General features: G+C 52.6%; 1 protein-coding gene across 2 annotated transcripts in view; it reads right to left on the reverse strand.

Annotated features, from left to right (window-relative positions):
- Positions 1-1,939: 1,939 nt before the first annotated feature.
- The window catches only part of PAXIP1 (PAX interacting protein 1), a 49,136-nt gene continuing 33,089 nt past the window's right edge, over positions 1,940-17,986 (reverse strand). Inside the window, exons 10-21 of one of the 2 annotated variants that reach the window (XM_080818937.1) lie at positions 17,743-17,880; positions 16,997-17,118; positions 16,356-16,540; positions 15,119-15,162; positions 13,172-13,239; positions 11,371-11,473; positions 10,349-10,517; positions 4,322-4,422; positions 3,246-3,380; positions 3,081-3,156; positions 2,937-2,997; positions 1,940-2,408 (exon numbers count right to left, since the gene is read on the reverse strand). In XM_080818937.1, coding sequence (XP_080675063.1) covers positions 2,393-2,408; positions 2,937-2,997; positions 3,081-3,156; positions 3,246-3,380; positions 4,322-4,422; positions 10,349-10,517; positions 11,371-11,473; positions 13,172-13,239; positions 15,119-15,162; positions 16,356-16,540; positions 16,997-17,118; positions 17,743-17,880 — 1,218 coding nt within the window. In that variant the 3' untranslated portion in view covers positions 1,940-2,392. Of the gene's footprint in view, positions 2,409-2,932; positions 2,998-3,080; positions 3,157-3,245; positions 3,381-4,321; positions 4,423-10,348; positions 10,518-11,370; positions 11,474-13,171; positions 13,240-15,118; positions 15,163-16,355; positions 16,541-16,996; positions 17,119-17,742; positions 17,881-17,986 lie in introns of both variants that reach the window. The other variant, XM_080818938.1, reaches the window with a different exon arrangement.

Below are 17,986 nucleotides of genomic sequence, written 5' to 3' on the forward strand. Positions count from 1 at the left end.
AGAGCGCCGGTGCAGATGGCCGCTGATGTGACCGCCACACCGGGTCACCGAGCACGGAAATGTACCTCGTGCAGGTGAGGAGCCAGATTTTTAATCTTATTTAACGGTAATTAATTTTAACTGACACTAATTTCATTACTGGAGAACACTCATGCTTGGCGTAACAGGCCTGCGAAATTTTTTAAACTAAGTGGTATGAAATCTAAGTAGGGAGAAACTATTTCTAACGGAAGTCTGTCAGGATTGAGACGAGTGCTAGGTGTAAGTGGAACACAGCGGATTTTAAAAACTGCACCAGAAAACCAAGCCAATGCCACTGTGGCAATCATTTTGTAAAATGACGACATGTAGCTGAAGCAGTATTTTAGATGCATGGGGTTAAATAAAATCCTAAGAATTTGAAATTTAAAAACCTTTTTTACTGTGGCTCTTAGGAATTTTTACATTGCATATGTAGGTCATATTTGCTGAACAACCTTGAGCCAGACAAAACAGGAGTAAGTGAAAGACTTCCTATTTCTAGGAGAAAGTAACTTTTTAAATCAACTTGTGTAAGTAGCATTTGCTTGAAATCTCGATCCTTCTACATTCATCCGAAGCTTCCCCTGAGCCACCAAATCCGGGCTCAGCAGCTGGGCAAGCCAGTTGGCTGCAGACAGCTCCTGGAGTGTTTAAGGATTATTTCTTGGCAGCTTTTGAAAAAAAACAAACAAACAAAAAAAAAACCCCAAAAGCACTAATTGAAAGGTTAATCAAATCAGTCATACTTGCCTGTTGGTTAAACAAACACCGTCTCACCGAAGACGGAACAGACACGTGACCCCCGCACAGGCCCAGCTCTTCCGTCCGCGCCTTCACTCTCCGGCAAGGCTGTGAGCCACAGGGCGGCATCTGAATACTCCGCGATCGAAACTGTGTTCTCAAAACTACGGAACTCTTCTTCCTTTCCAGGATCTTGCAGAGCCTGAGCTATGTCGGAGCAACACTGATGCCATCTGTGGTACGTGCAGCCGTCAAGTCCACGGGTGTGTCTAAGTCTGCTTCGGTATAAAATGATAAGCTTCAAAGTGGACACGTTTTGAGGTACAATTTGTTAAAAATACAAGGAAATGCCAGAATACAGTACATCTGAGAACAAGTGCTCTTAGGGTAAACGTCAAAGAGCTCAAGAGAAGTACTTCTGGCAGCCAATAAAATATGTCACTTTGGGCTGAGTGAGCCTGGAGCTGTGCCCACACGGTAATGGGGCGGCTCACCAGGAACTCCCACGCGAGGTCAGGGCTGGACACGGACCCTTTCAGCTGTGAAGTGTGGGGAGATTGCCTTCCCTCTTGGTCAAAGAGCTGCACGTGGTCCGACCCCAGCAGAGCTGGGAGGGACACCTGAAGTGATGTCTTGGGGCGGGGGTGGGGGGTGGGGGATGGGGGAGGGCTGTCACAAAGCCCTCCAGGAACAGTGACCGTTCCCATAACACGGTTCTGTACTTGCGTCTTTAGTGCATGTGCGGCACCTGAACCGTACTCGGGAATTAAACTGAGAGACTGTGCAGTTCAGGAATTATCGCCTGGGTCCCAACGGTTTCAACTGTTTCTAGGGAAGACATTTCAGAAATTGTTATGGAAGCAAATTCGGTGTTTCGGGAACACCCGATGAGCAGTGACAGCAGCCCTGACCATCCTGGGACCGCGGCCTCCGAGTCAATCCAGCAGGAAGTGGCGGAGCACAGGGTCTGGATCGGAGCGGGACGGACGCGGGTCTCCAGGTTCTGACCGGGGGGTGCGCTGCTGCGGCGGCGGCCGGCCCGCTGCTGGGGCGTTTATGCCGCTGGCAGAGGATGGCTGCCATCCAGAAATCCTGTTTGGCCTTGAAATTACTTAAAACGTGATCCAGTTTGATGTAAATCCTATACATTATGCACAAAGTAAAGGATCACTCAGTTCTAAGTTCAAAAGTACATTTATTTCAAATGTGGGCAAGATCTCAATATAAAAGAAAAGAGTATAAGAAAAAAAATAATCAAAGTACAAAACGTTTCAAATCTTTAACATTCATAATTTAGAGATAGCAAGGTCTTTATTTACACCATTTTATTTATAGCCGAAGTTCTGTTAAGTGTTGTGAAAACATTTAAAAACCTGGCAAATGAATCATAAAACCTAATGTGGGCTCATAAATTCATATAATACAAAACATAATTTATGTTTCCTCGGAATAAAATTACACATCTTAATAAGATGCACAGTATTTATTATATTTGTTCTCCTGCTTTAAAATGCCTGGGTCCTGCAGCCGCTGGAGAACACGAGCCTCCGAAGGGGAGCGCGGCCTGGTCCGCCGCACAGTGGGCGCCACCGGTCGTCGTCCCAGGGCTCCAGTCGTAGTGGCGATGCCATCAGTTAAATTTATATGTAGGCTCGTTGAGGAAAAAACGTGTCAAACACAGCGCGAACTCACACCCCTTCCAGAGCGCCCAGTCTAGGTAAGTGAGCACCGTGGTGCCCTTTTTCTCTCCCGCGTAAACTAGTCCGTCCTGTGCTCTCCACGATAGCAGGACCTGGCACGCGTCTCTGGCCCGGTCACGGCCGATAAAGCACGGACCGTCCGGGAGGCCGCCCCCCACCACCCGCCCGAACCTGCCAACCCCTGCAGTTCTGACCCATCCTCTGGGGCCAAATTAATCCGTCTCCTTCTGTCTCTAGGTGGGGAAAAGGCCCCTGAGAGGACACCCACCTAACTGTTAAAGTGGCTCTTCTTTCTCAAAGTAAAAGGAGCACAGAACAGGCGTTTACAGGTATTTCTTAAAAATCTGGAAAAGTACGTACAAACACATAAAGAAAATCCTTATAGCACGGGGTCTGCACGAATCACTAAGTCGGGCACGTACGCGGAATACGTACGACTCCGCGGGCGGAGGGAGCTGCTTGCCCAAAGGATATGATTCGTAGTCCAGGGTCTGGGTGAGCACGCCCGTCAGAACAAACTCCGCGTTGTGCACGTCTGGAAGAGATGGACGAGCCCCGTGAGCGCGGTCGTGCTGCCGTGCCCACGCGCGCATCACGGGCAAGCGCGGCGAGACTTACCTATTCCTCTGGCAAAGTATTCTCGACATAAGTGAAGGTCATTTTCACAGGATATTAAAATTATTTCTGACAAACTCTAAGGAAAAGAAAGAGTTTATCGGTTATTGAACAAGGACTCGCTCGGGGCACAGTGGCGCGTCAGCGGCCCGCCTGCCCTCTCCCCACCTTGTTCTGCTTGTGCTCCACGAGCTTGCGGAAGGACGGCTGCTTCGACAGCACTCGTCCTCCTGCACACTCCACGATCGCCTTCATGGTGGACAGACTTGGGCAGATTCCAGGTGTGATGTAAAAATATTTTGCCTAAAAATAAAGATAGCACATTTTTAACTGCTCTGAAATTTTAGGGTAATTTTTCATGAATTCTACTGCGATTTTTGACCAAATGTATAATCCCATGACATTACGGAAGTCCCCGCCCCTGCCGGTCAACCACCTGACGTGGGCCCGGAGCCAGGGTGCCCGTCTGAGCTAGCTGGAGCGTCCCGCCAGGGCAGGTAAGGCCTGGGAGGGGCCAAAGGAACTGGGCCTCTGTCCTGAGAGACACGAGGGACTCTGTGGGGTCAGCGAGAACACTATGCCGTCCACCTCCAGGCGCAGGCGAGAGGCGACCGGGCACCTGTGTGGCCCTCGCTCGAGACCGTGCGATCTCGGCTCCGACGGCTGAGACGCACCTTTCTAACAGCTGTTCTCTGACCTCAATACTACCGTGTTTTAAACCACGCATAAGACATTCAGAAAACTCAAGACTATTTTAGGTTAAGATACATCTGAACATTCCCATTCTCGTTCCTAAGCTGGTTCCCTGAAGAGAGTAAACACAGATCAATACAAAAAAAAATTTTCAAGCTGTTCTAAGTATCTTATCTAACAAATATTTAAAAATTTTTGGTCTTAGTTAGGCACGTTCAATTACTCTCTTTCCAAGAATCTTCATTCTCCAGCTGAGTACACATTCAATGAGAAGATTGTGAAGTACCAAGGATTTTTAAAAAGAAAAATCAACCTAAACGTCTCTTGCTAATTCGGTCCTTCATGAGCGCAGCGCGGGCAGCCTGCCTCGTCCTGCGCGTGTCCACGGACACGGAGAGCGGCGCTCCCGCGGCGCGCTGGGCCTCCGGCAGGGGCCCCCAGGAACGAGTCCCAGGAGGAGGACCAGCCTGCCGGGGCCGGGAACGTGCGGGCCCCTCCGCCGCTGTGCCCTGTGGGGGGCGTCCGCGGGGGCGCCGGTGACCAGCCTTTACCTTGAAGAGCGGGGAGGCGCGCGCCCGCTTCAGGGACTCCTCCAGACTGAAGGAGAACAGCACCTCGGCCTCCGCGTCCCGGAGCGCGTAGTTCTGCTCGTCTGGAAAACAGAGCCGCGGCTCAGAACAGTGCAGACGCACGGGGGACCAGGCACGGGGTCCGCCCCCGAGGTCTCCCGGCAGCAGGTCAAGGGCATGTCGCTCGCGGCTCACCCCTCCCTGGGAAACCGCTGAGCACGGAAATCTCCGCTATTTTGTTTCATTCACCCTTCCCTGAAAACAGCCAGACAACATGACAGACAGACGTCCTTCTCCACAGTGTATCTTCGCCTCCTGGGTCATACGCTCCTGAAAACAAATGGACTGACAGCTGGGGACCCTCTTCCACTGCCCCACCCATTCCACATGGGTTCAGCGAGTTCACAGATCCTGAAGGAGAACTCAGGCCCAGGGGGACCAGCTCAGAACCCACATCACACCCAATGTGTATGTGACGCCCGCAGGCCTCGTTAGACTCAGGGAGCTGGTAATAAATTGCGCAGATCTAACAGATTCCTTTTAAATATATGAAAGCGGACAGCAATTTACAAGGAATAGTTTCACCAAATCTTGAGGATGTAGGAGAACTCTGTCTTTCAGAGTTCTTACAATAACATTAAGAAACGTCCAATTTACCAGAAGTCAAAGATCACAACATGTTTTAGGTTTCTTATCAACGGCCCATGCTCAGGAAAGCATTTCTTCCTCATGTCATAGTAACAACCAGGTCGCGTAACACAGCGAGCTCTGATGACACAGTCGCCCAAAGTGCGGCCCAGGGAAGGGGTGGGGGGAGCAAGACGACACACGCCAGACTTGCAGGCTGCGCGGTTTCTGCCTGAGGTCCTGTTCATAAAGCAATGAGGCTTCACACCTGGAGAAGCCGCTCTCCGCTCACCAGCCAGTGGCCTGACCCCGACCAAGAACAGTCCGATCGGAAAAGAGACAAATGACTAACCAGGAGAGTCAGCTGATCCGCCAATCAGATGAAGCGGCTACACTGTTTCAGGTGGAAGAAGACAAGGTCTGAGAATTGGAAAAGTCCAAAATGAACAAAAGTGCGGCCACACACGACATATCAGATGCAAGTGTCCAGGGCAACCAGCGAGGCGGCTGTGCCTTCCCAGGACCTGGTGACGGGTGAGCGGGTAGCAGCCAGCGCCCCCGCCGGAGCAGCGACCCGAGAGCAGCAGCAGCTCCGACGGCCCGGGCACAGGAGACGCTACCCTGGGTTCCGCGCTCCAATCTCAAAACCCAACCAGACCAACGCAGGGCCGCAGAGCATGACGTGAGCCTAGAACCTCCTTGGGCCAAAAGCCAGGAAGTGCTCAAAGAGCAAGGGGACAGACCACAGGGCCCTGAAGCCAGCCGGAGTGGCTCTCACTGGACATCAAAGACAGCACGGTAACAACCCACAGAATAAAATTTGAAAAGGAGTCCACACCAGGAAACAGGAAATCAAATGAACAGTAATACCGGCACCGTTTCAACGTACTTCCCCATAAATGACATACTGCACAGAGAAGGCCCACAGACGGCACCTGCACCCGGGATCACAGGGACCCAGGAGTCCTACAGCAGAACAGCACAAGCCCCAGCAGGAGTGCTGCAAAGGCCGACGCTGCGTGGGGCGGCCCTGCCCGCAATCAGGGGGAGCAGCTGGTGTGCGCCACAGAGGGACCCTCTATCGACCAACCAACCGAAGTGACAAGGAACACCGAGACGTGGCGACCGTGTGCACGGTTCCGACCCGGACCCGCTGGATTTGAGGGACACCGCAGGGACAGCCAAGCAGAGCTGACTGAATGGCCGTGGACCGGACTCAGGGCTGTACTGTGGCCACCGGGCAGGACGGCCTTCTCCGTGGGTAACACGGGTCAAGGTGTTGGGGATGACGGTGCAGCACTGTGGCGGTGTGCTCTTCCGAGGGTCACGAGAAACCAGCCATTTATACTATACTTGCAACTGTTTGGTAGCTTAGTGATTGTTTCAAATAAATAAGATTTTTTAAAACCAAAGCCAACTATGTTATTTTTTTTAAATCAAAAACCAACTATGTATAAACTATGTTTATAAAGTATGTTTATACAATGTTAAAAGACGGGTAAAACGAAGAAATGACTCTGAAAGCAAAACTTCAGACCCTACTACAAACCACCCAAGTAAGGTCAATATTCTTCTTGAGAAATTAAAAAAATAATCCCAAAGTGTCAACTTTTGGTAAAACAAAATATCTTTAAATGTTTATTAAAAATCAATGATTTGGGGTGCCTGGGAGGCTCAGTGGGTTAAAGCCTCTGTCTTCGGCTCAGATCATGATCTCAGGGTCCTGGGACTGAGTCCTGCATCGGGCTCCTTACTCAGCGGGAAGCCTGCTTCTCCCTCTGCCTGCTGCTCCCCCCGCTCGTGCTCTCTGTCTCTCCTTCTCTTGCATGCACACTCTCTCGAATAAAGAAATAAAATCATTAAGTAAGTGATTTGCATATACCAACAAACTGATCCTGAGGCTGACACGGAGGGCAAACGGCTGGAGAAGCCAACTCAGCACTCAAGGGCAAGAGCGAGGCGGAAGGCTGCTTGCCAAGCCCACCTCGACGCCCAAGGAGTCAATACCGCGTGGCAGCAGCAAAAGAATCGATCAGGAAACCCCAGAAACAGGCCCGCATCAACAACATAAACTGGTCTTTAACAAAGGAAAAGGCGATACGACTGAGCAAAGATCAGCTTTTCAACAGCTGGATGTCCACGTGCAGGAAACGAACCTGGGAATCCAGACACAGACTCTACACCCTTCACAAAAATCAAGATTTTAGAGTATAACACTATAAAACTCCTAGAACACAGGAGAAAATCTAGATGACCCTGAGTATGGCAGTGACCTTAGATACAACACCAAAGGCATGATCTACGGAAGAAATAAAGGATCAGCTGGACTCCGTTAAAATCAAAACTTGTGTTCTGGGACAATGATGTCAAGAGGATGAAAAGACAAGCCACAGACGGGGAGAAAACAGTTGGAAAGACACAACTGACTCAGGACCGCTGTCCAAAATATACAAAGAACTCCTGAGACGCAACAATAAGAAAACAACTCAATTTAAAAAACGGGCAAAAACTCTGGATAGACGTGTCACCAGAGAAGATACAGAGACGGCAGATACGCGCATGGAAAGATGCTCCCTGTCCTAAGTCGTTACTGCACTGCAAATTACAACACAATGAGGTAACCGCTGCACAACTATTAAAATGGCAAAAACCCAACACACCGACACCACCAAACGCAAGCAAGGATGCGGAGCGACGGGAACTGTCCTTCATCTCCGGCAGGAATGCAAACTGGGGCAGCTAACGTGGAAGATGGCTGCGGTTTCTTACCAAACGAACCGTACTCTTACCACATGATCCAGCAGTCACACCCCTTGGTACCGACTCAAAGTCATAGCCCCACAAAAGCTATACGAGAATGACGGCAGCGGCTGTATTCATAATTGTCAAAACTTCCGTCGGCGAACAGATCAACTGTGGTCCACGCTCAGTGCCACAAAGAAACGAGCTACGAAGCCGTGAAGGGACGGGGGAACACGCAGATGCATCTCACTGAGCGCGAGAAGCCGCTGTGAAACGGCACGGACGGCGGGCTCCAGCGACAAGACTCCGAGAAGGCAACGACTGTGACCTGCAAACACTCGTACATCCTGATACTTGGGGGATGGGATAGGAAATGTACAAATGTTTAGCACTAATACACAGTAAGTGTTTACAAGCGACTGAACTACCTTCTACCCCTCAGAGGTCAACAGTTACGCCACACAAGTGAAAGTCAGTCGGCCAAAACTTCATGAAATGTGGACTGCTGTAAACTTTGTAAACGGATAAAAGAATCCTATCTCCCAAACGGGTACAGTTGGTAAATTAAGCAACTTAAACTTCAGTGAAGGAACAGAACAGACTGTCACTTCTAAATTTTACGGCTTGTCTACAAAATTGGGAGCTAATATGTGAGTTTATGGGAATTGTTTCTACAGCTTTGTTCTTTGGCCTACACCATCAGGTTTCGTATCTCATTAACATCTTTTAAGAACAAAAAAATTAATTTCATTTGAAAAACTCTCTGTTACTAGAGTCATCCTCGTTATTTGTGGGTTCCATATTTGTGAATTTGCCTACTTGGTACGAAGTATCTGTAACCTCATGTCAGTGCTCGCGGTGTTTCTGCGGCCACGATGACACGTAGCCCCCAGACACGCCTGTCCCCAGAAGGCGATGCTCTAGACCATAAAGAAGTTTCCTTTCTGAGGTCTACTTAGCGTTAATTTGTTCACATTTTCCTGCTTTTTGTTGGTGACTGTAGTTTCACGGCCCCGGCACAGAGCGTGGCGCTGCAGGCCCCCCAGGGAGGAGGTCGTCTTGCTGTGTGGACAAAGCACGAAATACGATGGCTCCGTTCGGGCTCAGCTACGGCAGGGCTGCCCAGGCCATCGGGGGGAAGGAGCCAAGAATAGGTCTTAACTGCGTCTTTAAACAGGGGCACACGGCCAACAAGGTTTTACGGAGCCCACGAGGGCAGGTGTTGACCCGCTGATCAAAACGTGACCGGGGCTTGCGGGAACCCAGCCCTAAGTTTCCTCTGGGAGTGATGGCTCGGTGCTCCCGAATCTGGGGTCTGTGGCTGCGCTGCAGAGCATAGTTACCATGAATAACGAGAATCGGCTACACTATTATAGCTGAGGATTTGTTACTGATCTTCAGGTAAAGGATTCTTTCCTTATGACTGACCTGGAGACAGCATCATGGAATTTGAAGTGTGGTTCTCGCTTTGCTATAAACAACAAACCTAAGAGTCTTAAGATAACTTATTCTTCTGGATCCTAATTTCTCGTCTGTATATCAGACTACAGGAATTTAAAATATACATACTCTTTACTGTTTTACACTAAAGATTGAACCAGGTTTAAATATAGACCGGAAATGCCTCAATGTAACGTGAACAAGCACTTGCCCTGCTCAGGACAAATACTGTTAGTTTCACGGGTCAGAACAGCACCAGGCTGGTGGGGACCCGGAGGGTCTCTGTGGGTCCGGTGGGTCCGTATCGTCCTACCGCTCCAGGGGTGGCGGCCAGGGGGCTGCAGGACCCCGGGCACATGGCTGGCAGGGTAACACGAGTGTGAGAGAGAGAGGGAGAGCGTGTGTGCGTGTCCCGTACGCAGAGGCTGGTAACTGCTGCCGCTGCTGCACGAGCCCGGGAGTTAAGCCTTAGCGCCACTGCGCTTGGGGCTTAAAGACCAAAACAAGAAACTAAACAGATTGTGGTGACGCTTGTCATGGGACCAAGCTCCTTTCTCCTGCTCCAGCGGACAGGTAAGGGCTGAGGAAGCGGGTTCCAGTGGGCTGGGAAGGCTCACACACAGAGGACAGTGCCGCTGCTCCTGACGCTAACGAGGGCACAAATGAACTGTGGCCATAAAGCTTCATGGAGAAATGGTCTGGAGTTCATATTCGCTCCCTATGTAGCAAGTTCTAAATACACTTGGGTAAACTAAGAGACAAACCTCTCCTGACTGCCCAGAAGGAATTCACTCCTGGGGCTCTGAACGACGGGAGGCCGGCAAGGGGAGGCGGACCCCATCCCTCCGACGGAACCTGCCATCAAACCCAGGCCGGGACCATCATGGACACCACTGCCCGTGGGGGCTGCCTTCTATACCCGGTTTCCAAACAAAATACACGGGTCAGCACCCAGCAAAGCGATGGCAGGGAGCTTATCTTCCCCTAGCACTGCCTGAATGACCGAACCTTCTACTTCGTAGCATGACACAAGAACAGCCATGGACTCGCTGGAACGTGGAAGAAATTCATGAATTTAATGGTGAGTCGTCAGGAGTAAAATAGCGAACTGGTGTTTGCTGGGACGAAAACGGACAAACTCCAGGGAAAAGAAGGTCTGTGTGTAGCAGGAAACGCAAGGGGCGCGACGCCAGCACATACCGATAAACTTCTGACACTTGAAGCACTCCTCCAGCCACTCCGGGGTCACGATGTGCTTCACCACGGAGATGGCCGTCAGGAACTTGACCGTGCGCGTCACTTTGCTGGCGATGAGGTGCGTGCACTTCTGCGCGGACTCGGCGACCTCGCCCCCCAGGATGTAGAGCTTCTGAAGGGAGGAGCACAGGGCAGCGATGAGTGCGGCCTCAACGGTCCCGTGACAGCGCGGCACGGACAGCACCCACGGCTGTCATCATGGCCACAGACGCCACCTCCCTACCAATAAAGTCCCCGAGCACCAGGCAGCGCATCTCAGACCCGCAGCTGACATGGGGGGGTGCGTGAAGCACGGTGACCTACAGTCTCTGGTTTCAAAGAGTCCCAGCAGAGACGTGACCGAGGAAATGCGAGCACGTGGAAAACACTGAGGGTCTACGCTCAATCGTAAACACAAAAAATTAAATTGTACTGATCTTAGAATACCATCTGTAACAGTTTCTTTTCCTTAAAAACAATGAAAAGCACAATGGACGAATCCAACATGACAGTCACAAACTTTTCACTGCACCCCACCCCCACGGCCCAGGACGTGTGTCCGAGGTCATGTCCCTACTTCCTATCCAAGGACGTTATTCCCTGAGCCTCCCCCAGGTGGAGCTTCAGTGGGAGACGCAGAGGGGCTAAGCCGGGCGTTTCTAGGACGATGGCCTTCGAGCAGGCTTGCTCCTGCCCCGCGGCTATAAAAATGGGTCTCGGGCTAATCACCAGAGTCCTACTAAGAAAGCAAGCGTCTACGTATAAAACCAAATGTAGAAAGCACAGAACAAGGTGAAAAACCCTCAGCAATTTAACGACTACTTATTACTGTAAAAACTACTATAACTACTTCATAAGTATATGCTATTAAGACCGTTAGGACATTCCTGACTCAATGTTATTTTAATTAACTGCTACCCTAAAGCAAATATATACAGGAAGGCACAGGGCTAAATATCCTTACAGAAAGGAGAATATAATTTTACCTTAATATACTGTTGAACTTGGACAGGCTCAAACCCAGTGAAAAGCACAAAAGGGGTCAATTCTGGTGTTAACTTTTTGGTGGGAGGTGGTATATCTTCGATTCTGTAAAATGAATACAGAAAACACAAAGCTGACTTTGTTCACTTTTAACTACTAAAACCCCTTGTTTGCTAAAGATCATTTTTATTTTAACAACTGTTGGGAGCTTCAAGTGTGTTGGGATTTTTCCATCAGGGAGAATGGGAGGCACCTGTCCTGTCTTTCCCACATCTTCCACGGTCTCCAAAAAAGACTGTGCACGGTGCCTCCAAGGAAAGTAACCCACTGACCCCCTCCCCCTCCCAATTACAAATGTTCTCAACTCCTGTCTCCATGGTTCTGCCAAGGACCTGTTCTGGGTGTGCGTCAGCCACTGAGGGGGCGTCCCGGGAGCTGCAGCCTCTCGCAGGCCCTCTGCCCTGTCTTACATATACCAGAGGCTCAAAACAAGCTATCGGACTTAAGCACACCTTTTAAATTAAATCACTCAGTCTTTCACTTATCCTTAAAATTTTCGAGTTCCATTTTTACCTTATATTTGAGACCGTCTACGTAAAATAGTTTTTAAGGTTCATTTGGGGCATTTATATGACGATTTTAAAAATGATCATAGGGGCACTGGTAACTGTAACTGGTAATTGTTTTAGCATCCAATTCTTTTTTTTTTTTTTAAGATTTTATTTATTTGACAGACAGAGATCACAAGTAGGCAGAGAGGCAGGCAGAGAGAGAGGAGGAAGCAGGCTCCCCGCTGAGCAGAGAGCCCGATGCGGGGCTTGATTCCAGGACCCTGGGATCATGACCTGAGCCGAAGGCAGAGGCTTTAACCCACTGAGCCACCCAGGCACCACTTAGCAACCAATTCTTGATCTCAGGGCCATGAGATCAAGCCCTGAGCCAGGCTTGGCACCGGGCACGGAGTCTGCTTGAGATCCTCTCCCCATCCACACCCACGGTCCCACCACTGCTCATGCTCTTGCCCTATTAGATATAGTCACACAATCGGGACGTTACCGAATCCTTCTGTGACTCACACACTGTGATGTGGGGGTGGAACGGGCAGGACGCGGAGCAGGGGAGAGACTAGGGGAAGCTGGTGACCGCAGGGGACAGCCCGAGCAGGTCAACTGTGGTTCCCACGTCCAGCTGGGAAATAAGGGCTTTGGAAGACGCCCGGGTGAAGCAGCAAGCTCCCGGCTCATCCTGCATCCGCTGTGCCTGACTCATCCAGTGACAGCTAGGACACCACTGTTGCCCAAAGCCGGCCGAGCCGGTCTTTAGCACAGGAGCCCCGAGCCCCTGCACACGCCCTCCCACGGAGGGCTCGGCCCCAGCCCGCCCCGCCGGGCTCCCCACACGCTCCGCCACAGCAGCTGCGCCCCACGAGCTTCCGATAAGGTTTTGCGTAAAAAAACAAAACTAAAAAAAATACAGCTGTTTTTTTTAAATTAAAAAAAAACAGCTTATTTTTTTATTTATTTTTATTTATTTATTTTACTTATTTATTACTTATTACTTATTATTTATTATTTATATATTTATTAATTATTATTTTATTTATTATTTTATTTACTTATTTTATTTTTTTAATTAAAAAAAAAAAAACACTTGCCTTTCACTTTTAAGTCCAGCAACAAGACAGAAACAAAGCACGACAAAGTTGCGAGGCAATAAGCACATCTCATTTACTGCGGAAATGCTCCGAACCCGGCTCCCCGGACGTGCCGAGGGCCGAGCGCGGCAGGCGCGGGGCGGCCGTACCTGGCTCTCTTGGAGGAAGGGGGGGCCGTCGCGTCGCTCGCTTTCGGCTTGGGAGGCAGCCGCACGCCCTGCAAGCGAAGGGTTGGTTACGCGCTTAGCTCCCTGGCCCGTGACCGGGCGCCCCGGGCAATCCGCGCAGGGAAAAGCCAGCGCTCCTGCGACGGCCACGCTGCGGGGACACCAGCACCTGCCCGGGACCCCAACAAGAGCCGCCTGCCGGCAGCAGGCGCGCTCCAGACGCCGCTGTGCGGCTCGCCACCCGCCTTCCAGGCCCTCCAAACCCTCAGGCCCCCGGGGCGTCCCCGTCCTCCCTCCCCGCGCCCCGCAGGCCATCCTCCAGCTTCAACACCGCGCGGCGGTTTCCACTTCATGCATGTAGCCTCGTGTCCCAGTGTGGACTGTGGGGAACACGGTCCCTGCGGTCACATCCCCTAGAAGCCGACGGCCCCTCAGGCAGGGCCGCTGGCCGTATGCGGCGCAGGACGCTCACTGGGCGGCCCGTGGCGCTTCCCGCAGTGGAGCGCGTTCCCGCAGCTGCTTCCGGAGACGCGCCGCGGTTTACGGCCTGAAGCCCCTCCTGACCGCTTTCTAACCACTGCTGCCAGGTGTAGACGGCCCCCACGCAAGTCAGCGTGTGCGCGGGCGACGCCGGGGACCCATGCGCCCCGTCAGACTTGGGGCCAGGCTCAGGGGCCCTCTCCAGCACCCTGACAAGCAGCAGCCCTTGGCTCTCAGCGGGCGGCAGGCGCTGGGAAGTGTTCCCAGCACCACGGACCAGCAGCGGCAAGAAACACTCAGGGGACGCAAGCAGGGTGACCGGGCTGCTGTGACCGCCCTCATGGAGCCACAGGGAAGGTGGTGTCTGCGGTACAGGGCCTGGACAGGTCTTCCCTGAGGACCACGTTCCCAGCTTCATCCTCCTCGAGGCCACCATGACCCTCTCATCCAAATGAATCCGGAGAGTATCTGCTTTTGCTCAGGTGTCAGAGCCGGTCAGGTTTCATTAAAACCACAATTGCGAGTTTAAGCGAAAGGAACCACCCCACGTGACCATGTCATCACATCATCAGGATGAAGGAAACACTCTGGACAGACATCAGTGGCTTCTAACGACGTTAGACGTGGAAACAGCACCGCAGATCGTCAGAAAGCGGGGCACAGGCCGAGGTGTTCTTGTAATCCTGACAAGACCACGCTCCTCGGCGGCTTATGGGACACAAAGCCTCCCTCCATAGCTCCACATGACCCGCAAGTCCATCAGCGAAAAAATCCAGCAGAGCGCACGCAGTCACACGCACCCAACCCTGAACCTTTAACTTCCACGGCCCCCACCAAGGAAACCACGGCTGTCCTCGCGGTGGCAGGCGCCTCAGCAGTGACAGGGACAGGAACAGGTCCTACAGCGTGGCATTACTTACACGTGCCACGGAAACACAGCCCGAAAACACCACTCGTGTCCCACCATCACACCTGACCGACGGCCCCACCTGGAGGACAGCCCAGCTTGTCTCCTGACCGTCACCGGCATTCCAACTTGAGCCAAGGACAGAATCAGACACCTCCCCTGACGTGGCCAGGCCCCCACTCCTGTCTCCTCTGCAGCCCAGAGTGCGTGGGAGCTGCCGGTGCTGCCGTCAGGGCTCCCGGCCCGTGCACAAGACGGAAATAAGATGTCTGTCTGTCCTACTCCCTTCTCGCTTTTTCCAGCAGCCACACGGCTCGTGGAAGCCAACAGTGCTCCTCCGCATAGAAGTACCAAGGACTGAAACCACCACCAATTACGGAAGGGAAGGACCCAGGGCTAAATGTTTTATGACAGGTGAGGAGATACAACCTTCATTTGTTACGTGGACAAATTACTCAAGGAGTTTTTAACCGACAAACACAAATCCTACATTTTGATAAGACAGTGACAGCCTAAGTGACTTGGCCAAAGACTGAACGTACCATTAGCAGCTCGGCCGACACTTTCAACGGGACTCTCCAAGCATCTAGAGAGAAAGAGAAGTTATTTTACAACAACATTGCTTATGTGGAAAGCCTGTTTGTGAAAACCTTTTCTGGGGCCGGTAACCTTAGACATGTAGGCGGCTTTGTAGACAATTTTATCACGGACAAAAGACAGAACTACGCTTGTGCTAACTTCTCTTCCAGGACAAGGGCAGGCGGGGACAGTGCTTGGGGGTGAACGTGCCGAGCCTTCTCTGGGTGAGGAGCACGAGGGGAAACAGCGACAGCCCAGCAACAGGTGTGTAGAGCGAAGCTATCCCACAGCCCACCGTGGCGGCCGGCGGCCGGGCGTGAGAACCACCGCCACGTGGCCGTGGTGCCAGGGAGCCGGCGTGAAGGACCACAGCACGTCCCCCACACGTCGGCTGGGTTGAATGCTTCAAGGAAGGATGAGGAATCTTTATGATGCCTTCATTTCAGAACAGAAGGAAGACAGGTGCATCTGTCCCAAAGAGAGAGATCGTGGCTTCAACCGAGGACCTCTCTCGTGATTAAAGCCATCCGGACCTCATGCTGAACGAACGTGACAAGCAAGCACAGTAAAGCAGAGTTTGAATGACCATCTTCTTGAATGGATGTTCTAGAGCACACGCAGCACAGCTGTTGGTGGGGAGGGTGGGCAACAGAGGTCTATGCCACCCAGGAGCAGCAGCAGGCCTGCCCTCGCCTGTCCACAGCTGCCCTCGCCTGCCCCCGCCTGCCCTCGCCTGCCCACACCTGCCCTCGCCTGCCCCCGCCTGCCTGCACCTGCCCACACCTGCCCTCGCCTGCCCACGCCTGCCCCCGCCTGCCCACGCCTGCCCACGCTGCCATGGCAGGTCAGCCAAGGCCCGACAAGGGCAAGGGGCAGGAGACAGGTGCTCGTCTACCACTGAGGCAGAGAAGGCCGGGCATGGGTCACGGGGAGGGGGCGCTTCAGAGAAGCAGTAACTGGCTGCAGACGAGACGGCAGTGCCCTGGGAGCTCCTCCGTCTATGAGCGGCTACCAGGATGGCGACTGAGAACACGGGACCAGCAAGAACTCCCCGCCGGGTGGCCGAAGGGAGTGTAGGAAGGAGACCAGGAACGACAGGGACTGAACGCGACGGGAAGGCTAAGGGCACGGTTGTGCCTCCAGTAAACGCAAGGCGGAGGGAGCCCTGTAAGCCTTGACGGTGGGTGAAACCCCACCTACCTAGAAGATTGAAAACCAAGTGCGGAGTCGGGGCGAACGGCTCCTGCAGATTGAACGCCGTGTAGCGGCCGTAGTGGACCTGTCTCAGTGCCTCAAAGTTCCCCAGGAGGATGTCGCCGAGCCACTGGGCGTTCACACAGGGAATCCTCCACTCCTTGGCTTTTTCATACTTCAAACCGGTGGGTCTTTTTTTTTTTTTTTTTGAGGAAAAAACACATTTTATTAAGTGTTAGACTTGCCTACTGTTCAAAACGACATTTATTTTTAACACAGTACCATAGAAACAGCAGAGGCATCTCGGCAGAGTCACCAAAACCCCTGGCGGGCGATTCCAGGACGCGTCCCGGCTCATGCTGGGTCACGGGGTTATCTGCTAGTTTACTAAGTTCACCTTATGCCCAGTACCTAACTTAATTAATCCTAATCTTGTTAATTCCTCTAATTTCGTTCCCCTTTTATAGGTACTCCCGCTGCTATGAAACAGATCACTGCCGTTCTTCTAACCGACCTGGGTTCTCAAACTCCCACCAGAGAAAAGGAGGACGGCGGACCCGGCCCCAGGGTCCCCTGTGGGACCTGGAGCCCCGCCCCGCCCCGGGGTCCCCTGCAGGAGCCCCCCGATCCCCCGGGGCCGCGCTTACTCCTTGCAGATGAGCACCGTGTTGCCGCGGCACAGGTAGCCCGTGTACTTGGCGCCCGCCAGGTAAGCCATCAGCTTCAGGTCGTCTCTGTCACTGTCGACAAATCCAGTCACAGAAATAATCTAAGTACAAAGAGAGCAAGTGAGGCCAAGACACAGCGGCGGTTTGACCCGCGAACACCTGCTCTTCAATTCCCACGTGTCACCCGCGTCCCTGTACACAGGCGGGGATGCCCCTCCTGTGAATGTCCAAACCAGCCTCTTGTCCACGGTCCACCAGTGACATGCGTCGCCACTGGGGAGGCGGGCAGCGAACACGACAGCAAACACGGGGGAACCTTGTTGTGTTAACAGGACGCCGCCCGGACTGTCTGCACAAAGCTCTCTCACTAAGCACGTAAACGTGAACCGGCCAGTTCCTCGTTCTCCTCACTAAACCCAACCTGGAGGTTACGTGAGTGAGAGACCCTACAACTCCGGATAAGTCCCAGCAGGGAGGCCACTCCCGGCACACGAGGCCTAGCTGACTTGACGGTTTTAAGTAGCGTCAGAGGCCGGAGAGACCCAGTGAAATTCTGCTCCATGCAGGGGACTCTGATGGCTTTAAGGGACCCGGGCAATGAGACAGTGGCACCGCAGGGCCCCTTCAAGCTGGGCCGGAGGGAGCACGCCAGGACAGGGACTCAGAGGCCCACGTGGGAGCCGGGCAGCCAGGGCAGGATCACGACGCCAAGGGATGTCCCTTACGTGCTGAGAGCAGGGCTTTCCGCCTGGGGGGAAGGCCACCGGGAAGTGGAGGGCGCGGTGAGGCGGCACCAGCTTCTTCTTCTTCAGGACCATGTTCAGCCAGTGCGCCGTGACACACCTCTTCCTCTCCCTGATCGCCTGCCAAACAGAAGATTACAGGTTTGCCGGGCTGGCGTGTGTGCGGCTGCGGGAGGAAGCGCAAAGCAAAGCGCTGTGTAACTGCAGTAGCACCTGCGTGGGAAGG

Source organism: Martes martes (assembly GCF_963455335.1).
Source record: "Martes martes genome assembly, chromosome: 11".
In the NCBI taxonomy this organism is placed as follows: domain Eukaryota; kingdom Metazoa; phylum Chordata; class Mammalia; order Carnivora; family Mustelidae; genus Martes; species Martes martes.